Source organism: Pelobates fuscus, chromosome 1 (genome assembly GCF_036172605.1).
Source record: "Pelobates fuscus isolate aPelFus1 chromosome 1, aPelFus1.pri, whole genome shotgun sequence".
Lineage (NCBI taxonomy): Eukaryota > Metazoa > Chordata > Amphibia > Anura > Pelobatidae > Pelobates > Pelobates fuscus.
In genome coordinates this window covers 176,902,471-176,930,154 of record NC_086317.1, presented here as the reverse complement: position 1 = coordinate 176,930,154, position 27,684 = coordinate 176,902,471, and the positions used below count along the sequence as shown (strand labels likewise).

Below are 27,684 nucleotides of genomic sequence, written 5' to 3'. Positions count from 1 at the left end.
AGTTCACACACAACGATACACACACCAGATGTAAATCAGACAGCTTTATGGGCCGTCATATAGGAAAAAACGCAAAACAGAACTACTAACGAATTTGCAATCGGAGCTGAGACGAGCTGAACAACAACACAAAACTGACCCACACCCACCAAACTCACAGAAATTAACGCCATTAGACACTCCATTAAAGGGACTCTCCAGTGCCAAGAAAACATATCCATTTTCCTGATACAGCAGGTTCCTGCACCCCCACCCCCCACGTTCCTGAAGGAGTTAAAACCCCTTCAGTGATTTTCCTGAATCCAGCGTCTATGTCCCTCGGCGCTGGGTCAGGCTCCGCCCACGCCCCACCCCCGCAGTCAGCCGCAGTGAGACCTAATGCGCATGCTTTGAGTGCTTTCCTATGGGGATTCTGGCGACGCTGGAGGTCCTCATGCATAGCGTGAGGACGTCCAGCGTCAATTAAAACACTTTTCGGGTTTTAAGAGCTTGGAAGTCCCTCTCGTGGCTGTTTGATAGACAACCACTACAGGAGGACTTAACCCTGCCAGGTAATTATTGCAGTTTATAAAAACTGCAATAATTACACTTGCAAGGTTAAGGGTGATGGGAGTTGGCACACAGACCACTCCAATGGTCCAAGTGGTCTGGGCATCTGGAGTGTCCCTTTAAGGAACTATCACTGAAGGTAGTGGCTCGCTCCCTACTATGGTCCAAGTGTTTGTTTTACGAAAAGTTGAACAAAATGGACACCATCTTAACTAGAAATCTCAACCCTAGAAGCGGTGTTAAACACATCACTAAAAAACACTAATGGTGAAGTGGCCACTACACCAGAACACATTAACGCTGTATTCAGCGAATTCTACAAGGGACTATAAAGCCACTCCCCCCACCTCAACAGTGACAACACTAATTACCTCAAAGAATTACAGCCCTATCTCAACAACATGGCTTTGCCGGGGTTGACAGTGGGAGATACGGAGTACCTGACAGTGCCCATAACCCAAATCGAAGTAGAAACAGCAATCACGGCACTAAAGGACCGGATGGGTAAGACGGCAGATAATACAAAACATTTAGAAAGGAACTCTCCCCTAAATTATGCAACCACATCATGCAGGGCGGCACAACAGACGTGGACATGGCATTGGCAAACATCATATTCATACCAAAACCAGGGAAAGACGACAAACACGCATCTAACTATAGACCCATCTCCTTCATAAACTCAGACATGAAGATTTTTCACCAAGGTCCTGCCGACTAGGCTGATGCCTCTTTGACCAGGTTGATACATCCACACTAGGTTGGATTCATACGAAGCAGACAACTGTATGAAAACACGTGTAGGGGGGCCAGTCTTAACATGGCAGATGTCGAAGTAGGGAAGGCCTTCGCTGGGCTTCCCAGAACCATGTTATCCCCGCTACGATTTGCCCTCACGTTAGAGCCACTACTACACGCTATTAGAGGTCATCCACACATACTGGGAGTTCCGATTACGGACAAGCAATACAAGGTCGCGGCATACGCTGACGATGTCCTGCTCACCTCGACGCATCCCATGTGCTCTATAGAACACCTAACCACTCTACTAACACATTATGACTACAACTCAGGCTATAGAGTTTACCTGCATAAATCAATAGCCATGCTCAACCCTGGACATGTTGCAGCTCCGAACGGGTTACAAACTGCAAATCTCAGATACGACCCTCACCTTTAAGGGCATACACCTGACGGCGGACCACGCCCAATTATTCAAACAAAACAACCCCCCACTGAACCGTACACTAACACACGATATAGAACACTGGATGGACAAGCCCATCTCCTGGATGCGTAGGCTCCATTCCATAAAGATGAACGTACCCCAGCAGATCTACCCCAATTCATAATGTGAGTCCCTAGGGAACACAGAGCCTTTCCGAAGACCAGTTGCCCAGCAATCCTAAATTCCCTCCATATCTAGGACTTGACAGCCACAAAATACGCTCTCAGTAACCCAGACTCCCTGATTACTCCAATCTTCTGAAATAGGGCTTTCCCGCCGGGAATGAGAGCGAGAGATTTTAAGGGCCTAGAATATGCAGGGCTACAGAGATCCATACATTTGTACGTAGACAAGGCCATGGCCACCTATGAACGCTCCCCTTCGTACTAGAGACTACTTTAAATACATCCAAATAAGGGACTTCGCTCAGAGGAAAGAGATTAAAATAGCTGTCAACACCCCCCATGACATCTTCTAATATTGTTGCTCTATCAACACCTGGGCTTGACATCAGCAGTTGGGGGAGGGTTTAGATACACAGAACAGTGGAAAACCGATCTGGGTGAGGTGCTGGAGGGTATAGACTTGGAGGATATATGGGAGGCATGTGCACAATCCTCCATGTGTGCGACACTGCAAGAACAATCATACAAATGCTTTTTAAAAGGTACACCACCCCCATCAAGAAATTTCAAATTAAATTAAGCCTCATGGACGCATGCTGGAGATTGTGCGGGGATAATGGAAGCTACATACATATGTGGTGGAACTGCCCCAGGGTGAAATGTGCTGGACCTGAGCTCTAAGATTATGCAAAGATGGCTGACAGTGGACCCATGGAGTGTCTATTATCCAGGCCCACAGAGGGATTGCCTCTCAGATCCCCATAGGAGGATATTTTCCTGGCTTTCAGCCCATAAAGGAGCCCTGGCCGGGGGATGCTCGGGAGACACGGGGTGGTCTACCGGGAGGCACGGAGAGACACAGACAACTGGGGCCTCCATAATAGGGGTTGCAGTGGAGGGTGATAAGAGGAGGGACCCAAGACATAAGCTGGTACGAAACAGACTAGCAAAGCAGCTCTGCTACAAGTTAACGGTTAAATGTTTACCTTTTGTGTCCTGGTTTTTGTATATTTTATGTACACTGTAAAAGCATTTGACAGTATCCTTGCATTCCAAACTAGCACTGAAGAATGATAAAATAAAGAAATAAAGGAAAAAGTGGCGCTTTAAACGATAAAATTCAGTGCAATGTAACTATTCACACTGAAAAACATGATATAAAAAACAAACAAGGTGATTTGCGCACACAAATACTTATGGTTTACCTTACACATATTTTCTTTGGTAACCAGTATCTTAAAATCTCTTTTTCCGGGGCGTGGCCGGCAGAGCATTGAACCAGACGTCTATCTGTGGAGCTCCGGCAGAGACCCACAAAAAAGAGAGAAAAGCCGCTAAAAATAGAGCGAAAAAACAGCACAAGGACCACCAACCCCCAGATAACGAAATGGGGCGCAAAAACAAACAAAGACAGCGCCCTGCGCTCCCTCGCACGCCAGATATCAGGCTCTCCTTCAGCAGGCCTGCACCATGGCCACAGTCTAAGATGGCGCCCAAGACTCACACGGACCTCGAGGTCTCTGAAGACTCTCAGGAGGGAGAGGAATCTATGGGTATCACATGGGTAGACCCCCCAGACCTCCGAGTCGGAAGAAGACTCATCCCCATCCACTAAAGGGGATATCAAGAGACTGCTAACGGACCTAAGGAGGGTCTGGAAGGCGGACCTGGCAGAGGCACAAAATGAAATGGGGGTTATACACCAAAAGGTGAGAGAGGTGGAGGCGAGAGAAACCGCTAGAGACAGCCACATACAAGGAAACAGTAGCCTAATAGTGGGTCTCACAGCACAAGTCTGCCAGCTGCAATGGGCAGTGACCCTACTCGAAACAAGGCACAGACAAAGGAACATCCGAATCGGGGGCGTCCCAGAGTCTGTAGAGGGGGAGCAGCTGTTGGAATTCACAAGAAACATGATTGCAGCTTTGGGAATTGAAAGTTGTGCAGCCTCTCCCACTATAAAGTCAGTATTCAGGGTGAAAATATCTGCTGCAGCACCTAGCAATGCCCCAGGAGATACTATTGCACTCACGAGAGACATAGCGGCACGAGCCACGATCATGGCCAGATCCAGGGCACTGCAAACCATACACTACAAGAGCAATGTACTGCGATATACAGTGATCTCTCTTTTGCAGTGCTGGCAGAAAAGAGGAAACTAGCACCCATAGCAAGGAGACTGAGAGACAACTCAGTGAAATACAGATGGGGAGCCGACGGTTCACTCTTGGCAACGTTTGGAGCCGGACCCATCACCCTCACCTCGTCTGAGGACCCAGAACCTTTCCTCCGAAATCTAGACAGAATAGCCGAGGGGCGGGAGCACACACCATCACCCAAGAAGCAAACTGACACCAAGGGACATGATAAAACGACCTTAATGACCCAGAGACACACCGCACAACCGTGGCGACTAGAGAATGCTTAAATAAAGACCCTTCCACTGCAAAAACCACGGAGCTCGAGGCTTACCACCTGAGCTGATCCAGTGAGGATGCAACCCATGTCGACGGCAATTCAGGCCTCCCATCAGAGATATAAGACCGCAGACAAAGACAAGATGCACTCAACTATAGTTTATGCTATTTTCCTTTATCCTTAATGCTTATAAGTTGTTTGTATTGTTTGAGATACATACCCATGCACAGCATTACTTGATGTCTATACTTTATACTACCCATATATTGGTCACATTGTAAGATTTATATGCAAAAGCAAATAAAATACAAATAAAAAAAAATAAATCTCTTTTTCCTACATCAAATTAAGTGAGAGCAAATACACAGTCTAATCTTTATACAATATGTATGAATTCATGAAGGTAATCCGTAAACTGACTTTTCAGAGCCAATTAAAGTAGGCTCGGAACTTGTAGCGCATTTCATCTCATCAAGGAGATATTAGATGAAATTCCAGCGATCACACTTCTCAGGAACTCAGTGCTGCTATCAAACAGGAACTCCAGAGTCCAAGGTGAATGTTTTAAAAGGTATTTATTAACAATAAGTTGGTTAAAAAAAGCAACAAATATGGCCCAACGCGTTTCAACCTGTAACAGGTCTTCCTCAGGTGAGGATATCTTTTAAAATCATCAAATATGGCTTTACATATCATATGAGTGATTTAAAAACATTTACACATGTGTATAACAAACTTAACGGGCCCTTCCACTTCCAAATATGGTCCGGACCGGAAATATAGACCGCCATCCCCAATATGGCGGCGTACCTGGTATTGGGCATTGTCCTTATCGCACCCCAACATGGCGGTATACCCGGTCCTGGGCATTGTCCTTATCGCACCCAAATATGTCAGGTTCGGCTTACAGGTAAACTGCACATTTTAGATTGGCCTTTATTGTGGCCAGCCTAACGCACACCTGTGCAATAATCATGCTATCTAATCAGCATCTTGATATGCCTTTTGTGTACATAGAAAAAGTCTTAGATCTTTGAGTTCAGCTCATGAAAAATGGGGGCAAAAACAAAAGTGTTGCATTTATAATTTTGTTCAGTGTATGTAAGGAAATCTAAAATTCAATGGCACTAGCATAGTGTCCACCTGGGTCCCATATCCTTGCACAGCACAAACTGAGGAGATAAGTTATCAGAAAGATTCCTAGTTCTCCCCATTTGGGTGAATACCTCATGATCGAGACCCCACTCACCTAGGTGGGACTATTGATGGCTCCCAGTAATATGTAAAGTTGAAAGTGAAACACGGGAACACTTTGTATATACATATACACACATTTCTATAAACAACATTTTCACCTCTTTCTGGTGTTATGTAAAGAAATGTATTCTGATTAAACCAGTCTGTGAGCAGACCATACGTGGGACATGATGGAACATGAAACACAAGTCTCTTATTTCTCTGCCAAAAAGTTTATGATTGAAGTAAAGGAATTAAATGTATGTGCCTTGGTCAAGGTGAGGTTCAACTATTGTATTCGTATTATTTTCTAAACGTAGGATGGATATCTGACCTTTGGTCAGGAATTTTAATCGTATAGCATATTTCCAATATAAACAAAACCAATGGGAAAAAATAAACATTACAAAGTGAAAAAATGCCACTAACCAGGTTCTTTTAGTATCGAAGAAGAGAACTAAAAACAGGTGCTGCCCCCTAGCTTCAACATGTCTCTTCTCTCCCAACTGAAGGACTTCTAAGGGTGGTACTGGAATGGGAATTCCATTGTGAAGCAATCCTTCTCTTGGCATCTTAGGATCTATTATCTGAAATTAAAATTAACTGTCGTAAACAATCACCAAAGAGAAAACTAATCCAACACATCATTAGGAAATAATTTGCTCATACCAAGGCTGGATAGGATGGATACCCACGACACTTGGCCCATACCAGATAAAGTGGCTCTAGTTTTATTGATCCGTTAAATGGCATCAAGAGATTCCCTGTGGAGACATATTTGTATAATGCTATATAGAAATAAAGGGAGGGGGGGGGGGGGGGGTGGGAGAGGCAGGAATAGATAAAGAATCATAATTTACCTTGGCAAGTGTATTCTGAATCCTCTTTCATTGCAGCAAGGCAAGGAATTTGAGAAAGTGTTGGCTTTCCTATAGGAACCTGACTCCTGCTGAGGCAAAAGAGAGGAAAGCTGTGTAAAAGTCCTGCAATATACTATAGTCAAAGAAAAAGTGTCACTTACCCACAGAAACGCAAGGCACACCCACGGCTGAGCCGTGGGTTGCTACCAGAATCTGACCCAATCTTCACATAAGGTGCAAACCCATTAGCGTCATCTGAGGGGAGAAACAGACCTCATTAAATAGTTGTAATTACATATATTAAATAAAACTGCATAAAAGTAAAGTCCTAAATGTCATTTAAAAAACAATACACCGTTTCTATGGTGCACTGTATAAGGAAAAAAATCTTGTTGAACAAACCCATAGCAAAATTATCAAAAAAAAATAATCAATAAAAATGTAGGCCCAGACAAGCTAAAACATGCCATGATACAAAAAGTAAAAAAGTGTTTGCAAAAACATGGGGGGCCTGACTATCCTACTGGCCGGCTGCACTTGGAGTGAGCTCAGCAACTCCTGTATCTTAATTTTAGAGCATTGCCAGGCCTGACCGACAGTCTACTCCTGAAGATTCTCTGTGGCTTACGTGCGGATGCAGACGGGGGAAGTGACAACTCTGCCGGAGTGCTTGGAAGTGGTAAGGGTTCCAGTTTCACCCGCCGGTAGGGGTTTTTCCGGCACCTACCCACTGCTCTGCTGTCTACCAACCTGAGGCGTAGTAGTGACCTACCCGACGCTCTGATACCTGGCAGCCTGCTCTAAAGTCTCAACCAAGATGGCTGCCACTGGGCTTACCTAAGCTTCACATGGCCTGCTTGACTTACCCTCTGATCCTCAGTGCACAACATCCAGCCTGGTCCAAAAGAAAACGTTCCCACTGCCGCGATTGTTGCTGAGGATAAGATTGTCCTGACCTAATGGCACTCTCATGGCTCCCAAGATACCTATGGCCCGCCACCGCACTCCCGGGTTGAGGGCTTCGAGGGGGATTTACCACATATCCTCAAAGAGACTACCATCATTCCTCCTGGGACTCTGTTCCTGGTGCCATTAGTCACTGGAAGAGTAGGATCCGCATATGGGCTCTCAACGGCCTGGGGCCGACACGGTGGGCCAAAATTAGACTCTGGGGCTTTGTCTGGCAGTGGGGGCCGGAGTGGTATCAATGCAAGTGGCATGTGCTGCAGTGTTAGCTTAAATTCAATCTTTACCTCTACAAAGTTAATTTGTTTGTCTCGGTGTACCTGGGTCACTAGCCAAGCTACCAAAGTCTAATATACCGCAACACCAATAATAATTTTTTTTTCTTGCCCCTTCTTTTGTTTTTATTTTTCTTATGCTTACAAGTAGCCATGTTTGCTTGCCAGCAAAGCAGCAGTATGAAAGTTAGAATGGAATGGTTTATCTTTTGCATCAATTATACAATGCCTATTTTTGTACATAGCCTACACACTGCAGTGCTTTCTCACTACAATGTTTTACAGTGTTGCGGTTGCAACTATTGTTAAGGTTTTAACAGGCAGTGGGACATAAGATTTCAATCTTTTATGTTATACAATCCGTCTCAAAATGTGTGTTTGACAATGCCGGATTACTCAGTATGCCTTATTATATTCTCTTTCTGTAAAAAAAACTACAACGATGTCCCAGAACCCTGAGAAAGTCCAATTTTCAGATGAAACACGTTGGATGCTGATTATTTGGGACTTTTTCCATATTTGTCATTTTAATAAACTAGTTCCTGTTCACACATACCTGTTAACTTCAGATCCACAGTAAATGTATCCTTGCACTCACGCTTTAGTATCCTACTGCCTTGGTGCAGTGGTATAATTAGCCGGGTGCCAGTCCTTTAAGAGGATCCTGATGTATATACCGGTAAAGGAAAAATACAGGCTGCACTCTCTGACTTTAAATATCAAAAAAACTGCTTTATTCCATGTGACAAGAAATCAACGTTTCGGTCTACGCAGGGACCTTCCTCAAGATTAAGTGACTCAAAAGTTTGAGTCACTTAATCCTGATGAAGGTCCCTGCGTGGCCTGAAACGTTTTCTTGTCACATGGAATAAAGCAGTTTTTTTATATTTAAAGTCAGAGAGTGCAGCCTGTATTTTTTCTTTACTGGTGCGTGTATGTATGTATGTATGTGTATATATATATATAATTTCCAAATATAATATATTATATTAAATAGAATATAATATATTATTTGTACAGCGCTACGGAATGTGATGGCGCTATATAAATAAAATAATAATAATATATCTTCACACACCCGTTTTGTTTTCTGAATGTAGTGCGCCAGTCTATTTTAACATATCTAAAACTAAAAAAAAAAAACACACTCATATCTGGGGATGGTGCGGTGGAGGAATGGCACATCTGTTGTAAGTGTTGTCTTTATTGTTTGAGGTCATGCTACAGTGAGAAAGAAATGTGTATGCTTTATGTTCCTTAATAAATGGCAATGCAACACAATGGTGCACAGCTTTATACATGTAGTGCTTCAGCAATTTATTTGTATTATTATTTTGCCTAGATGTATCCAATGTAGGAGCAACCGTGGCTCTTTAGTCAATAGCAGCACGGTATTTAATCTTATTGTAATGAGGTACTGCAGTAACCCTATTTTTTCCATTATTTATTGGTTAGTTAGATGTGGTAGTCTTGACACAGGAAGGTCACATGAGGTGACTGGATACCATGGATATACATATTTCTTAGTGGAAGCAGTCCTGTTTCCAGCCTCCCCCACACAAAAAGTAGGTGATTTTAATTAGCCTTAAAAGGTATGTTACGTGTGCACTGATCTCTATTTACATATTCTGTAACTGTGGTCAATTCAGCATCATCATCATTATGTTTTGCTTTACATACACCATGCACATGTCAAAGATGCAAACTTAATTTGACACTCATGGAGCCTGGGAAATAAAACTAATGATTCACCTACCTGTGTTAGCCTCTCGTACATCTTGGCTTCGTGGTGCTACTTTCTGACGCAAAACATTAATCTCCCTGTGCAGAAGTCGTAGGCGTCTTGTGCGAGCTCCACTAGAACGAGCACTGGTCACAAAGTCCAGCTTCTCCAACAGCTCCTTGAGCTGGCATTCGGAGGAAAGATGTGCTCGATTCTCTGGAAGAAGAACCTGATCCACTGGGGAAGATATGCAGATATGTGTCTGTAATTATCCTCCTTCACATTGTAAACTGTCTGTTCTTCCCATAGTCTGCACTCCTAAATTCTTGAAATCAGTTTAAAAACAATGAACTTTCATATCTCCACACCTGTGCAATTTTTTCTATACCCCGATCAGTGTATTTACACACCAACAACACTGCATACACACAACCACCTCAGCCATCTCTTCTGTATGGTGTCTGAATTCCATTCCCCTCTTCTCTTAATTATGTATGAGCTTGCGGCTTATTTTCTTTATGAAGCACCACTTCTTCCATCCCCTCTAATAATAGGGTTCATATAGCAATCTCCTGGCTGCCATCAAGTCAGCCCATAACATGATCTCTCATTCACGCTTTACTTCCATCCCTCTTTCCCCTTCTCCTTGGCATTCTATTTTGCTTTATTCTGCATTGCGGTGTATTGTTCAAGTGAACAATCAAGTGAAAGCATAAGTGCTTTTCTTTTCACATTTAATTTAAAGGACCACTAAAGTGCTAATTAATGTGTTAATAGGTCCCCCTCCCGCCGGGCTGAAGGGGGAGGAAGGGATTAAACTCTTACCTTTCTCCAGCGCTGGGCCCTGGGGACTCCCTCTTCCGACGAATGGGCATGCGCGGCAAGAGCTGCGCGCGCATTCAATCAGACCATAGGAAAGCATTTCTCAATGCTTTCTTATGGACGCTGGCATCTTATCACTGTGAAAATCACAGTGAGAAGTGCGGAAGCGCCTCTAGCAGCTGTCAGTGAGACAGCCACTAGAGGCTGGATTAACCCTAATGTAAACATAGCAGTTTCTCTGAAACTGCTATGTTTACAGCTGCAGGGTTAAAACTAGAGGGACCTGGCACCCAGACCACTTCATTGAGCTGAAGTGGTCTGGATGCCTATAGTGGTCCTTTAACCCCTTAAGGACCAAACTTCTGGAATAAAAGGGAATCATGACATGTCACACATGTCATGTGTCCTTAAGGGGTTAATTTCATCATCCCTCTTTCTTCTGTCAGACTGGATGCATCCATTTTATTTCTATTTATCTTTAAGCATATGTCCTGCAATACTCCTGCTTAAAGGTTCCAACTCTTATATCTGTACAGTCTGCTTATACATTTCTCCTTTGACAAGCTAATTCTTGCTCCTCTTAATACCCTCTTCAGACTCAGATTTAGCATTTTAGCTAAGGTGTTGTAAGGTGCACTATTAACGAAGAGGAAGCACGTGCGATTGCACTTTAAAAAGGACTTTACAGTGCTACTAAAAACCTGTTAAATTACCAGTTTTGGCACCATAACAACTTCATTGAAATTAAGTTATTGTGCTGGGAGGACCCTGGCACTGGTTCACCCTTTATCGAATGGTTTAACTCCAAAGTCTGTGTTTCAGGGCGGAATACTTTTTAACAAACTAGTTTTATGAATGGAATGTCACTGATTGGCTGAGAGCATTAGCTGACCACTCTCAGCTGTCAGCAGTGCGACTGCCCGATTCTGAAAGAGACTTTAAATTTCCAGATTTGTCTGATTTTGAGAAAATAGAAGGACAGAGAGACAGGGATATTTGGTTCTGGAACATGAACTTTGGTGTTAAACCGCTTGAGAATGGTTTACTGGAGCCAGCACCAGAGACTTTCTGGTAACACAACTTCCTTTGGATGATTATGTTCTGGTACTTGGAGAGTTACTTTAATGTGTATTGCGAATTGGGGTAGTAGGCAGGTAACTTTTCTGTTTATTACATTAGGCTGATTTATAAATACTGTTGGCAATGTTACCGTCCAAAAGTCCTTGTTAGTCTTTATTATTATTTATTTAATTTTCCCACCTCAAATTCTATTAGGGTTATTAACTGAACACTGAATTTTAGTAAACAAAATCCAAACTCCAAAATCAAGGCTGAAATAGTTGATCTATAAAACTTCCACTATGGTCACAGCGTGGCAATTTTAGTTGTTTTTTTAATTCACATTACGCTTGCTGACATTCAGATTTCAGTGAATGAAACTGATGCATTGTAACCTGAATTCCCGTCAATATGCCTAAATTAGTTCTGTACTCTACAAACACCACTAGCTTCCAAGTCATGCTGCTGGGTCTTTAAATTTCTAACCTTTGCATATAAATGTATCACAACTTCTACCTGCAAAGAAACATAGAATGTGATGGCAGATAAGAACCATTCAGCCCATCTAGTCTGCTGAATTTTCTAAATACCGTATATACTCAAGTATAAGTCGACCCGAATATAAGTCGAGACCCCTAATTTTACACCAAAAAACTGGGAAAACGTATTGACTCGAGTATAAGACTAGGGTGGGAAATGCAGCAGCTACTGGTAAATTTCTAAATAAAATTATATCCCCCCAAAATTATATTAATTGAATATTTATTTACAGTGTGTTTATATAATGAATGCAGTGTGTATGAATGCAGTGTGTGTGTATGAATGCAGTGTGTGTAGTGTGTGTGTATGAATGCAGTGTGTGTATGAATGCATGCAGTGTGTGTGTGTATGAATGCATGCAGTGTGTGTGTGTATGAATGCATGCAGTGTGTGTGTGTGTATGAATGCATGCAGTGTGTGTGTGTGTATGAATGCATGCAGTGTGTGTGTGTGTATGAATGCATGCAGTGTGTGTGTGTGTATGAATGCATGCAGTGTGTGTGTGTGTATGAATGCATGCAGTGTGTGTGTGTATGAATGCATGCAGTGTGTGTGTGTATGAATGCATGCAGTGTGTGTGTGTATGAATGCATGCAGTGTGTGTGTATGAATGCATGCAGTGTGTGTGTATGAATGCATGCAGTGTGTGTGTGTATGAATGCATGCAGTGTGTGTGTGTATGAATGCATGCAGTGTGTGTATGAATGCAGTGTGTTTCTGTGTGTGATGCAGAGTGTGTTTGTGTGTGTGATGCAGAGCCTTGGTGGGGGTGGGCATTTTTTATTATTTTTTAAAATTATTATTATTTTAATATTAAATTATTTAATTTTTTATTTATTATATTTTATTTTTATATATTATATTATTTCTATTTTGTTTAAATTTTTATTTATATTTTTTTCGTCCCCCCTCCCTGCTTGTTAGCTGGCCAGGGAGGGGGGCTCTCATTCCCTGGTGGTCCAGTGGATGGGCTGTAGGAGGGGGGTTGGCAGGAAGCTGTAACTTACCTTCACAGCAGCTCCTGTCAGCTCCTTTCTCTCTCCTCCGGTCGGCTCCCACTGTAAGTCTCGCGGCCGCGCAGAGCGTTGCCACGCTCTGACCCTGCGGCTCTCGCGAGACTTGCAGAGGGAGCCGGCCGGAGGAGAGAGAACGGAGCTGACAGGAGCTGCTGTGAAGGTAAGTTACAGCTCGCTGCCAGCCCCTAACAGGACCACCGGGCTTGTAATGAGCCCGGCAGTCCTATCTGTATTATGGCAATGTAAGTTGCCATAATACAGACACTCGCGTATAAGACGAGTGGGGGTTTTTCAGCACAAAAAATGTGCTGAAAAAACTCGTCTTATACTCGAGTATATATGGTACTCTAATTAGTCCCTGGCCTTATCTTAAGTCTAGGATAGCCTTATGCCTATCCCACGCATTCTTAAACTCCCTCACTGTGTTACCATCTACCACTTCAGCTGGAAGGCCATTCCATGTGTCCACTACCCTCTATGTAAAGTAATACTTCCTGAAATTATTTTTAGACCTTTTCCCCTCTAATTTAAGACGAAATACCTCTTGTGGTAGTTTTTCTTCTTTTAAATATAGTCTCCTCCTTTACGTATTCAAATGTTTCTACCATATCCCCCCTGTCTTGTCTTTCCTCCAAGCTTTATATATGTTAAGATCCTTTAACCTTTCCTTGTAAGTTTTATCCTGAAATCAATGAACCAGTTTAGTAGCCCTTCTCTGAACTCTTTCCAAAGTATCAATATCCTTCTGGAGATACAATCTCCAGTACTGTGTACAATACTTCAAGTGAGGTCTCACCAGTGTTCTGTACAATGGCAGGAGCACTTCTCTTTCTACTGCTAATACTTCTACCAATATAACTAAGCACTCTGCTAGCATTTCCTGCTGCTCTATTACATTGTCTGCCTACATTTAAAGGAAAACTCCAGTGCCAGGAAAACAATCCGTTTTCCTGGCACTGCAGGTTCCCTCTCCCTCCCACCCCCCAATTCCCAGTTGCTGAAGGGGTGAAAACCCCTTCAGTCACATACCTGGGGCAGTGACGATATCCCTCGTCGCTGCTTCCTCCTCCTCCGCGCTGCTCCTCATGACTCCGTCGGCCGGTGGGCGAGACTAATCCCGCCCACCGGCCGAGGAGACCTAATGCGCATGCGCGGCAATGCCGCACATGCGCATTAGCACTACCCATAGGAAAGCATTGAAAAAGATTTTCACTGCTTTCCTATGGGGAATTGAGCGACAGTGGAGGTCCTCACACAGCGTGAGGACGTCCAGCGACGCTCTAGCAAAGAAAATCTTTGCTATTAGTCAGGAAGTTCCCTCTAGTGGCTGTCCACTAGAGGTGGAGTTAGCCCTGCAAGGTAATTATTGCAGTTTATAAAAAACTGCAATAATTACACTTGCAGGGTTAAGAGTAGTGGGAGTTGGCACCCAGACCACTCCAATGGGCAGAAGTGGTCTGGGTGCCTGGAGTGTCCCTTTAAGTTAGCTGAAATAATTACTCCTAAATCCCTTTCCTCAAATGTTGAGGTTAATAGGGTATAAAATATTCTATACTCTGCCCTTGGGTTTTTACACCCAAGAAGCATTATCTTGCAATTATCCACATTAAATGTCAGTTGCCACAGCTTTGACCATTTTTCTAATTAACCTAAATAATTTGCCATTTGGTTGATCCCTCCTGGAACATCAACGCTGTTGCAAATTTTAGTATCATAAGCAAAAATACATACCTTACCATCAAGACCTTTTGCAATATCACAAATAAAAATATTAAAAGAGAATGGGTCCAAGTACAGATCCCTGAGGTACCCCACTGGTAACTAGACCTTGCTTTGAATAGGGTTGACTACAACCCTCTGTTGCCTGTAATTCAACCACTGCCTAACCCACTCAACAATATTGGAATCCAAACTTAAAGATTGCTTATTGATGAGCCTTCTATGTGGAACAGTGTCAATAGCCTTACTGAAATCATAATCGTAAACTGCAGTACTAAGTTATCTTCTCGTTGTGGTCTATTGATTCAATGATTTCCTACAGGGAGGGCCTAATGGACTCACCGTGCATACACATCAGGTTCCCCCCTCCCCCATCTGACTTTAGAAGAGGCAAATCGCCAACCCAGCACCGAGGGACATTGGCGCTGGTATCAGTTAAGTAAATTAACCCTTTATTTGCCCATTGGGGTGGGGGGATTAGGAGGGGCCAGTGGGAGCTATAGTGTTAGGAATACAGGTTTGTAAGAGAGTGTTACTTATTCATATTTAAATGCTATTATAAGAGCATCAAATCTGCTCATTCTCTTTCCCTTTCTCTGCATGAATATGTATTGTAATATTTTTAAGAATGAAGAACTGTACACAAAAGTGCCCTAAATGAAAGCACAATGCATGAATGTTATAATTCTGTGTTATATATTGTTTTCATCAATTGACGTATTGTTGTTTTGAGTTGATCCTATAAAGCAGCTGCTGTTCTTAAAAAGACACTTACTTGAAACCACAAAATAACTTTGTAATTAAGTAATTTGGTGTATAAATTCTGCCCCTGAAGCCCTTTCACTGAACACATTTTTGCTGGACTAAAATAAATTCATCTATTTTATATCTGGTGTCAGCATACATACTGATGCTGACTAGTTGCAATGCACCCAATGCTTCTCTATGAATAGTGTTGCATTCACTGACACTCGTGGAGATGCACCGAATAGTTATATCACTGTGCTAGCTATGTATGTGTTTTATGTCTACTTGCATGCCTCTGGGAAGCATTTCACTGGACAAAAGTCATCAAGTTCGATGAATTCACATTACATTCAGCAGTGAGGAGTATGCATTGGAACTGTAATGAATGTAATGTTTTTTAATTAAAAGGAACACTATAGTGCCAAACCTGGAAGTGCAGAGAGGGAGTATGCTGGATTAAGCTGCTAAGACCAACAAAAGTAAGGGACTGACACGCACCCCAGTCCAGGTACCTGGCCTCTGTATTTAGGAATCTGCGTTCAGTGCTGCACAATTTTTTTTTTTTTTTAACCTTTTCTGGAATATAATAAAGATTGTAAACCACAAATGTGGCTGGTGGTGAGTGTATTGGATCCCAAGGGGCTGATGCTCCCAGAGTCCTTCAATTGGGATTGATACTATAACCACTTCGTGTTTGTGAGTTTAATTTATTTGAATTTTATCTCAGTTTTTGATATATGACAGTATTGCACTGGGACAGTTTTTGTTTCAGTTTTTAGATCCCTGAGATTATCAAATGGAAATGTGCAAGTATATTAGTTATATTTGTTAATTGCTGGAAAATCACTTATAAGATTTGGTAATTTTTTGCACTTAATCTTTGTACCATTATTGTATAATTAGCTAGTGGTCACTTATGCACCTTAATTAATATTTATTTGCACAATATATATTAGAAGATAATTGTGCACAGTATGAATTGATATTGCACATTAAGTGTTTGATTAATTTGTTTTTATTGGCAAGAGATATTTTGCAAGTTAATTGTACAGCGCTTTAATTGATATTGCGCACCAATTTACGGGTTGTTTTTTGGGAATCTGTTTATCAGGGTTCTTTCTTTGGTTGCTGCATGTATTAATTAGTAGTTTTATAGTTGCGCATGCATCTTAAAATCAATTTTCTTATTCATTCTTTGGTGTTATACAAAACTGTATTACTAACACTATAGTGTCCATTTGCCTTTGCCTCCCCCAGTCAAGAAAGGATTATAAACCCTTTCTTTCACTTACATGATGTCTGCACCACTATCCCTCAGAGTTGGATTAGGTCCCTACTCTCACAACCTCACAGCAATGGGGGGGGGGGGGGGGAGGGGGGAGGAACACCTAATGCGCAGCGAGCACATGAGGCCATCCTCATTGGAAAGCATTAAATCAATGCATTACTGTGAGGATTTTTCAAGATGCTGGACGTCCTCATGAAAGAAGTGATGATTGTCCAGTGTTTTTTCCCCCAGAGTTAAGCTCTGTGAAAATGCAGGGACTGCCTCTAGTGGCTGTTTGGAAGACAACTTCTCTAAAACTGCAATGTTTTACTTTGCAAGGTTAAGGGGACAGAGTCACTACACTCAGACCACTTCATTGAGATGAATAGGTATGGGTGCTAGTGTCCCTTTAATAAAAGTGGAGGGACACAAATGCATAAATCAGCTCTCTCCCTTTGATAGCGAGGGAGAAAATTAAGGGTAGGAAACCACATGGTATCCCCAAGCACCTTTCTTGACATATTAGAAAAAATAATGTAAAAAAATTTGGACACTGTTTATATGGGAGAACTCAGGACTTGAATATCTTTGTACACTTTTGTGATAAGGTATAAAATGTAACACAAATATGTTGAAACAGAAATAACTCTGCCACTTTGAATACAGTGATTGACAATTATTGAGATTACATATAATGAATTATCATGCTGTTCTGTATTCAAGAAACTAACCCTCTTCCCAGGAGAATCTGTAGTATTCAGCACTGCGAGGTTGCTCAGCAAGGTGTAGAAAAGTGTGTGGATCATAACCAATGTTTTCTGCTTTGCGTTTAGCATGATGTAAGACAGCAGCTCCAAGCTGGCGCATGCGCAAAGCAGCTTGGTGAAACACTGTATCTTGAGAGTTGTAATGTAGGCAGTTCGAAAGCATTAAATTGAAGTCATCTTCAAAAGCATGAAGAGTTGGGTACTGGTGACATTCTAACTTATGACGCATTGTGGAGAAATCCATGGGTCGGAGGACAAAGTCCATGTAATCTGGTACCTGAAGGCAGAAGGGAAGTTAACACTAGCTGTTACTAACTTTGTAAATGTAAAACAGAAAAACACATTACCACAGATCTGCAGAAAAGATTCTTACCTCACTTAGATTAACTGGCTGTGTGAAGATATTGGCTGGGTCCTTCTCTTGCAATAAATCAAGAGTTGTTCTTAGCAAAATAGTGAATGGGTTCAGCTGCAGTTCCAGCACTGACTGATGCACCTTTAACTGGAAAGGGGTGAAAAAATAAAGAATATATATATATATATATATATATATAAATGTATATATATTTATACACACACACACACACAAAGTTGCAAGAAAAAGTATGTGAACTCCTTGGAATGATATGGATTTCTGCACAAACTGGTCATAAAATGTGATCTGATCATCATCTAAGTCACAACAATAGACAATCACAGTCTGCTTAAACTAATAACACACAACGAATGAAATGTTGCCATATTGAACACGCTATGTAAACATTCACAGTGCAGGTGGAAAAAGTATGTGAACCCTTGGATTTAATAACTGGTTGAACCTCCTTTGGCAGCAATAACTTCAACTAAACGTTTCCTGTAGTTGCAGATCAGACGTGCACAACGGTTAGGAGTAATTCTTGACCATTCCTCTTTACAGAACTGTTTCAGTTCAGCAATATTCTTGGGATGTCTGGTGTGAATCGCTTTCTTGAGGTTATGCCACAGCATTTCCGTCGGGTTGAGGTCAGGACTCTGACTAGGCCACTTCAGAAGACGTATTTTCTTCTGTTTAAGACATTCTGTTGTTGATTTACTTCTATACTTTGGGTCATTGTCCTGTTGCAACACCCATCTTCTGTTGAGCTTCAGCTGGTAGACAGATGGCCTTAAGTTCTCCTGCAAAATGTCTTGATAAACTTGGGAATTCATTTTTCCTTCGATGATAGCAATCCGTCCAGGCCCTGACGCAGCAAAGCAGCCCCAAACCATGATGCCCCCACCACCATACTTCACAGTTGGGATGAGGTTTTGATGTTGGTGTGCTGTGCCTCTTTTTCGCCACACATAGTGTTGTGTGTTTCTTCCAAACAACTCAACTTTGGTTTCATCTGTCCACAGAATATTTTGCCAGTACTACTGTGGAACATCCAGGTGCTCTTGTGCAAACTGTAAACGTGCAGCAATGTTTTGTTTGGACAGCAGTGGCTTCCTCTGTGGTATCCTCCCATGAAATCCATTCTTGTTTAGTGTTTTACGTATTGTAGATTCGCTAACAGGGATGTTAGCATTTGCCAGTGACTTTTGTAAGTCTTTAGCTGACACTCTAGGATTCTTCTTCACTGTGCTCTTGCAGTCATCTTTACAGGACGGCCACTCCTAGGGAGAGTAGCAGCAGTGCTGAACTTTCTCCATTTATAGACAATTTGTCTTACCATGGACTGATTAACAGCAAGGCTTTTGGAGATACTTTTTTTTTTTTTTTTTTTAAATTCTTTATTTTTTGCGCAGGTGAGTACAAACATATCTATTAAACGCCACAACAGCGTACACGTAGGTAGTTACAAGTTATACAGTGGCAGAAACATTTGCGCATTTTCTATTTTAGGAGTAAAGACTTAACAGAATTACATTAACAGTTGAAGAAAATAAATATGGTACATCTGAAGGTCAGAGATCATACTAGCTGAGTGATGTGTAGGCATGAGATGTTATGAGATGTTATGAGTAGGCATGGGATGTTACTAGGGTTTTCCGTACTTCATTTGAATATGGCATTTGATAAGGATCTCTAATAGGCTGACCTTGTGTGTCTAGTGTCTTAACCTCTATAAGCAAGCATTGGCAACTTGTGTTTGCGTACTGGCATACCAGTATTGTGTCTGCTATGCCTGGCATGCCTTATGGGGCGGCTAGAGGTCGCTTAATATTCTGGTTGTTTTGTGGGCATCCTATATCATAGTTTACATATAAGATAAGTGGAGCCGACATTTCCTTTTTGCGCTTAGCGGTCTCCCTAGACAAATGTTGTCAGAGCGTTAGACAAGTAATACCTACGACAGAAGCAACGATGGGAGGCTAGAGACGGTATAATCAATACTACGACAATCAACTTCAGCACATTTTCAACATAAAATAAGTCAGGCTAGGCAGGACAGTCAAAATATAAGGACACCACAGAAAAGAAAAATTCTAACTTGTCGGACATGCGGCATGCTGCATATTGTGGAGTCGAGTGTTAGAGCACAGTATTACATGCAGTTTTTGCACTTTGTTTTGTTTAAGTAGTTAACATGCAAGCATAACATAAGAGGGTCATGCAATAGACTGTCTGATTAGAACATCATCATCTGGTTGAAGAAATTATAGTTATGAAAACAAGGAACATAGGATGAACAATTTCCCCTATCGGGGTAATAACTGCTAACCACATTGTCCTAGAGGCAATGTTTGATGGTTAATGCCTGTACAATGAGCGATACTTAGCTACGTGGCTCCTACAGGTGTGATCCAGGCACTGTGAGCCCTGGGTAGTGTTGGGCAGTGACACCTAACAGGGGGTATTAAAGCTAGGGTATACTCAGGTTAGTAGGTGATGCTATGGGGCCGAAGGACTCCGGGGCACCCTCCCAATTTGTCAACAGACAGTCCCTTAATGTGTTGAGCAGGGTGCTGAAGATATGCGTGGAGAGTCCGGCCATCAATCTGGATTCTGCGGCAAAATTGAGTGAAAGAAGTCACCACTATCAGGCTGTGTCCAGGGTACCAAGGGGCAGTGATGTGTGACAGGATAGCAGTGTCCCTGTGTTTGGGTTCAGGTCGTGATTGTCGCGTAGGATGCCGCTGGTGGGCGAAGTGGCACGAACTCTGGGGCTGCGGCTGCATCTCTGCTAAAGGAATGCCCTTGTCCTGACGTTGTCCCCGGTTCTGTAGGTGAGTTCCCCAGGAGATTGAGTTTGTGCAAGGCCTCCGCGGCCTCGCGTGGGTCCCGAATGACATGTGAAGTTTGCCCGGCGGTGACTTGTAGAGTGCGGCCTGGTCCCCACCGGTATTTAATTTGGTGCTGTCGCAGTTCAGTGGTAAATTGACGCAAGGACCTTCTCCATGCTAGTGTCCCACTGGAGAGATCCGCGTAGAAGGACAGGGTCATGTCCTCGAAAGAGTAAGTGATGTGGCCCCTGGTAGCTTCCAGTACTGCAGCCTTGTCTTTGAGGGTTTGAAAACGGATCACCACATCTCTGGTGGAGTTAGGTGGTGCATTTACTGGTCGAGGCACCCGAAAGATCCCATCAATAAGGACGGCTTTGGCTGTCTTCGGGTTTAGCAGTGCGGCGAGCATTCTCCTGATGAGGTGTGGGAGCTCTGCCTCGGGTACTGTGTCTGCTACACCTCTGACCTTCAGATGCGTTTGGCGCCGTTTATCTTCCAGCGTTGAGAGTTGATGTTCGTGCTGCAGGTTTTGTTGTTGCAGATTATGCATGGCTGTCTGGAGCTCCGTGATTTGGCAAGTATGTTTGGTGGTTGTCTCCTCCACTGCTCCCAGCCGTGTTGCAATGGTTTTGAGGTCTCCCCGGATCAGGGCCACATCCGCGGCTATCTTGCCGTGGTGTTCCGCCATGAGCGTGCTCAAGGCCTCCATGGTCACCGGGGTGGAGTTTGATCCTACCGGCTGGGTCTGTGCCCGCATCGACGGTGGTAGCGCCGGGGCCGGTATCAGGACTTCGTCAGCGTCGTCGGAGTTCTCATCTGAGAAATCCGTGCAGCCTCCGTGCAGGGACGCCATCTTGGCGTCTGCGGCATCGTGGGCCTGCCGCCAGAGCTCCCCTATGTTCATGCCCAGCCGGGGCTTGTCCGCTCTCTGCTTTTTCAATTTTCGGCCCATCGTGCCCTTGGGTAAGTAAAGATTATCCTGAGGTGAGGCTGGCTCGTGTGTGAGCGCGGGTAGTAGTCTTTTAGGGCAGTTAATGTCGGGAGCCTCGCGGCCATGCGACCTTCTTCTTCAGTAGCTTAGCTCCGCCCCCTTGGAGATACTTTTATAACCCTTTCCAGCTTTATGCAAGTCAACAATTCTTAATAGTAGGTATTCTGAGAGCTCTTTTGTGCGAGGCATCATTCACATCAGGCAATGCTTCTTGTGAAAAGCAAACCCAGAACTGGTGTGTGTTTTTTTTATACGGCAGGGCAGCTATAACCAACACCTCCAATCTCATCTCATTGATTGGACTCCAGTTGGCTGACATCTCACTCCAATTAGCTCTTGGAGATGTCATTAGTCTAGGGGTTCACATACTTTTTCCACCTGCACTGTGAATGTTTACATGATGTGTTCAATAAAAACATGGCAACATTTCATTCTTTGTGTGTTATTAGTTTAAGCAGACTGTGATTGTCTATTGTTGTGACTGTTGTGATGATAATCAGATCACATTTTATGACCAATTTGTGCAGAAATCCATATTATTCCAAAGGGTTCACATACTTTTTCCTGCAACTGTATGTATACACACACACACACAATATACATATAGTGTAGAAATCCTCATCTAGAATGTAAGATTAGTTAAGCAGGAACACCTTCTGTTCCTGTGCGTCCAACTCGTCTGGTTACAAACACTTGTCTGTTAGTCCACTCATTGTACAGCTCTGTGGATTTTTATAGGCACTTTAGAAATAATAACAATAATGTAAGGTGTATCTAAATTCACTGATCAATACTTGCAGATGATATAATATTATGTAAAGTAATGCATTCTGAAAATAATATTTCTCCCCTACAGAGGAATTTGGAAATGAGAACTGACACATTATTATACATTTTGAGAACAAAATAAATAGATTAGACTTGGTATAAAATGTAATACAATTATATAGAGACAGAAATAACTGAATACAGTGAAGGACAATTCAGTAACCACAAAGACCTGGCAACATTTAAACTCGACCAGCAGTCCTTGAAAAGTTTGATAAACTTAAAAAAACAAACAAACAAAAAAAAAACTACTGGGATCTAAACGTTGCCAGTTGTGCTGTATTGTAACTGAATAATGTGAAAAACTGAAGAAAACTACTATTAGATGGGTCTATCCTGCTATGTTACTTATGTCTTGACTATGGAGGCTGGATGTTTGGAAATATTGTTAGATTTTGTAAGATACCAATGTTCCTATTCTTCGATATTATATTTTCTGAGGACTGACCTTCTTTCAATGGGACATTTTAAGTGAGAGCATTCTAATACGATTTTGCATTAAAGGAACACTATATTCCTGACAATATAGTCTTAAAAACACTATCTGGTTCCCCTGGCCTCCCTAAATATTGTAAAATCTTACCTTTTTACAGTCTGCTGGTGCTGGCTCTGCCCCTGATCTGCCTCCTTGGCTGACATAATCAGAAGTAATGATCGCAGCCAAATACAATCCTTTTCTCTGAGTTTACTGAAAAAGCCTACAGGTAAATGCTATACTCACCAAAACAACTACAATAAGCTGTAGTTGTTCTGGTGGTTATAGCACCCCTTTAAGAGTTTTCTCAACTGTGTGTTTAACCAAGTTGAAATGGAATAATCACTCAACGGTTCATGAATGCTCACTACCTTTAATATTACTGCACCAACGGAAGGATATAATAGTTTCCTTATTTGACTGAATAGTGTCCATCGTTACTACCCAGAGTAATGGAGCTATTTCTATTAAAAACAATATTTCACGAAAAGTACTTTCTAACAATATCAAAATTATCATTATCCTAACCTATTAAATGACGTAGGTATTAATAATGTAATATTTTTTTTTCTAAAATTGCATTTAAAAAACAAACAAAACGTTGCTCACTTGCTCCCTCTTGAGCTTCTCTCTCTTGCGGATGAGTTCTGTTAACAACCTTGCTCTTTCAAGATCATGTCTAAGTTTCTGCCAATACTTTAGCTCCTCCTTTATTTCCAGTGTTTTCTCATTTTTCTCTTTCTGTGAAAAAACAAAGGTAATTGAAATACACAGAAAATGATTAAATATTATTCTTCAGAGGAAACATCCTCCCCCTTCCAGAATTCATATCTACAAATGTTGAATGGTATACATGCAGTGCAACTTTGAATATCACACAGAAGAGCTACTGTAGCTCAAATTGCTGAAAAACCTATTACTGACCATGATAAAAAAGGTGTAAGAACACTTTGCTGTGTATGGGGCAGTGACAAATAAAATAGTTCTAGTGCGATATTAACTAAACTGCATTTAAATTAATTAAACAGACTCATTTACAACTGGTACCATTTATGTGTCTTCTATGTTATAATTAACATAGGACCCACACATATTGGGGTACTGTGGCGTAGTGGTGGGCTTAACACGATTTGGCCTTACTGTCAACTGAATCCCCATATTTGTTTGCTGAGATAGGCAACTTAAAGTAGCCTTGTAAAAGTTAAAGCTGTATTTTGTCAGATACTGTGTAGGAAAATAAATATATATATATATATATATATATATATATATATATATATATTGTGGGGAAAAACTAATATATGCATAATGGCAAAATTGCAATTTAGCTAATATGCCATGAGGTGCCTGAAATGAAGAAAAACAAGATGTTTTCCTCAGTGTTTTGCCTTGTCAGCCTGGCTTAAAGAACCAGACAATGTAAATACATCTGTGTAAACAAAAGATAAGATGGGTATTTGTTAATGAAAAAGTATTTCTTCAGCAAACACACATACATACATATTGCTGTAAGGTATATAATTACATTTTAGCTATTTACAAAATAGTAATATATTGTCATATATTCTTAGTTAGCAACATATACATATATAGAAACATATATATACATATAAATATGTAATTACCTATAAATAGATTAAGTATGACAACTTAAAGCATGGCTATAGAATAACGCTTAAGTAAGCAAGGACAAATTGGTTTGAGGAACCAAAGTCCAAATTGAGAAAGGAAAAATGCTGACTAAAAAGTCTTGAAATTAAAACATTCCTACTTGCTGTCCTGAACAAGAGTTATTATATATGATAACAGCTGGTAATATTCCTGACGCAAGCCAACAGCTCCAACTACTGTTTGAAACATATAGAAATATATGCCGTAATAGATGACGTCAACAGCCATTAACATAAGACTTGCCCCAAGATTTCCATTGGATCATGTCAGAAGGTTAACAGATAAGGAATGACATATAACCCCATGATATAGGGATACAAAAATAAAAATAGAAAAGGAGGAGGAGGAGGACGATCTCTTGAAATCCCTTGATATCTGACAATCTTGAAAAAACACCTGAAGAACTGCCTTCTTACTCTTTGCTTCATCTGCAAATGTAACCGCTGCTATCTCTTTGCAATGAAAAATTTGTCTTGAATTTCAATATATACTCTATTCTTGGAAACACTTCCAACTCTAGAACTTTTGACTATCATTCACCAACTCTGAATCAATCTGCTCCAGAGACATCCAGAACATCTATCGGTAAATATAAGCCAATTAATTATACAATTACATATTATTATTATTATTATTGTCATTTATATGGCACCAACCGATTCCGTAGCGCTTTACAATCTTAGTATTAGTTAGTATTTTTCTGGGTAAAAGCTAAAAGCTGATCAGAATCCTCCAGATTTGGTTTCATGATAGCTCATGATCAAACTTTGTATCTCAAACTGCAGACTGGGAGACAAATTGCTATCATGAAATAAAGATAGAATATCAAGAGTTACCCGGATTAATATTAATTAGATAACAGACTAAGAAATATTTATCAGATAAAGAATTGTTTTAACTAAACCTGCAATAATTTAGTTACTGGATGGATTAATCAGAATTACTCTGTGAAACAGCAGAGAGCTAGTTACAATTCTGTGTGAGTTAAAAGCTTAAAGGACTATAGCTGTCTATCTTGCTTTTATATTAGTTTCCTATTTAAAAAAAAAAAAAAAATGGGGTCCTTTTTATCATATAAACTTACCTCCGTTCCAGCGCCAAACCCATAAGCAGGACACGCCCCCTTTTTTAGTAAAAATGACAAAATAGCAGGGCTCAGACGCTTCTCTTAGAAAAGCGTCGTGGCTGTGCGCTGCACCAATCGTGTTCTTTATAGAGCGGCATTGAATAGAGTGTTTGTATAAAAGCACACAAATTGTAAATAAGTATTGTAAACATACACACACACTATTCATCCATGCCCTATCCCCCCCCCATCCCTATCCATCCATCCAGCCATATATCCTTCCATCCCTATCTCTCATTCTAACTCATTTCCACTCTCTCTCACACAGACTTACTTTCATTTACTCACTCTCACTCATAAAAATAAATGTACTTACGGTTTGGATCCTCATGCTGTGTCTCCTGCCTTCAGCCCGAGCCGACGCTGTGTGTGCAGGAGATCGTCTCTGACTGCTGACAGCCTACGGAGTTACTACAGGACACAGGAGGCGCGTTCACAGTGCCTCCTGTTTCCACATAGCACGTTTGATGTCTTCAGCTAAGCGCATCAGGCAGGACTTGACTCGTAAGTCCTTCTGGTGGCTGTCTGAGTGATTGCTACTGGAGGTGTTCCTAGATTCTAAGGTAAACACTGTATTTTCTCAGAAAATACAGTGTTTACATGAAAAAGCCTGCAGGTAGCTATTGTACTCACCTGAACAACCCCATTAGCTGAAGTTGTTCAGGTGACTACAGTGTCCCTTTAAACTGAGCTGGTTAAAATTCTGCGGCTAGCTGATAAAACATTGTCCATAGGAGTAAATTACAAACTATGTGCAGCTAAGTCTAATGAATGGTATTTATGTTGGGCAAAGAATCCACACGTGATTGAAAATCTAAGAGTAAAACTAAGATCGTATTCTGTAATGGAGCTCCCTGTAACCCGACCAGTTACCCCGGTTAAAGGGACTGCTTCCTAGCTGGAACAGGGGAACGGATAGGGGAACTAGCTCTCTGCACTCCTAGGGGCTGGACGGCACTCAGTCCTGGGAGCTCCTCAGTCCTTACAAGGACTTTCCCCGCTGCATCTTCCACCAGCTGCGATAAGCTGGCACAGGGATTAACCCTTTCTTCCCCCATCGCCACTCCCTAAGTAACTGGACAATACCTAGTTCTGGAGGTACAACTCTGACAATCTTTATTGGTACACACAGCTTTTATGCACCGACCACCACAGGGGGTCTTCATTCAGTTCAACACAATCCCAGACTGAAGGGGGATGGTTCACGGATAACCACCTTCCTCTCTAGGAGATACCAATAGCAAAACATTTACAGACAATAGGACACATTACGTACATGGGGAAAACTTAGGGGGCTCCGGGAAAAGAAAGGGGTCACGCAAAACATATCTCCCTGGATAGCTACAGATCCCAACTAGGATCCCTGCAAATAGCGGGGCTATCGGATGTACAAATCACGAGAAATCATTGTATAACATCTGGTGCTCAAGGCTCTGCACATCCCCACAATTAGTTCCACAGTGTTGCTTGGTTTAGTCCGGTGAATTCAAACTTCGCGCCTAAACCAAGCAACAGCCATTTCGGAGAAAGGGCGCAAACCAAATCAAACCAATCAGTGCTCGGGGGGAGAAGGCGTTCTGCCAGCCAATCAGGGAAAAGGGCGCAAAACCAAATCATGCCAATCAGCATTCAGGGAGCGCCCATGCAAACTGGGTTTTGCGCCCACAGTCTAATCAGGAGAAAGGGCGCAAAACCCAGTTTGCATGGGCGCTCCTTCTCTTATTGGTCGGCACGGACTTCCAGGCGGCCAGTGGGACCTCTGTGGCTGTGAAGCAGACTCACAGCTCCAGGGATTCTGCTGGGGCCCGTGTTTCTCACAATTCAAAATGGGTCTATTGTGCATTGTGGGACATTTTTGTAGTTTATATATTTAAAATATTCCATTAATGCATATCATTTGCAAATGTGAAGACACTATGTGGACTCTCACATGATATATTTTGAGCTATATTGATATATATATTTTACATACCATTGTATATTTAAACATTTCTATAAAATCTCATGTGTATTCAACAATATCTCCTTAGTATAACATCCCATATATACCCTTGCAAAGTATCAATCCCTTATCTTAAACCAAACCCAGA

General features: G+C 41.8%; 1 protein-coding gene across 4 annotated transcripts in view; it reads right to left on the bottom strand.

Moving 5' to 3' along the window:
- BRPF3 (bromodomain and PHD finger containing 3) overlaps nucleotides 1–27,684 on the bottom strand; it is a 94,869-nt gene that overhangs the window by 8,460 nt on the left and 58,725 nt on the right. For 3 of the 4 annotated variants that reach the window (XM_063453010.1, XM_063453002.1, XM_063452993.1), the window contains 8 exons: nucleotides 23,407–23,538; nucleotides 17,691–17,819; nucleotides 17,282–17,594; nucleotides 9,414–9,617; nucleotides 6,578–6,671; nucleotides 6,417–6,505; nucleotides 6,226–6,320; nucleotides 5,986–6,143 (listed from right to left, as the gene is read on the bottom strand). In XM_063453010.1, the coding sequence (XP_063309080.1) occupies nucleotides 5,986–6,143; nucleotides 6,226–6,320; nucleotides 6,417–6,505; nucleotides 6,578–6,671; nucleotides 9,414–9,617; nucleotides 17,282–17,594; nucleotides 17,691–17,819; nucleotides 23,407–23,538 (1,214 nt within the window). The remainder of the gene's footprint in view (nucleotides 1–5,985; nucleotides 6,144–6,225; nucleotides 6,321–6,416; nucleotides 6,506–6,577; nucleotides 6,672–9,413; nucleotides 9,618–17,281; nucleotides 17,595–17,690; nucleotides 17,820–23,406; nucleotides 23,539–27,684) is intronic. The other variant, XM_063452997.1, reaches the window with a different exon arrangement.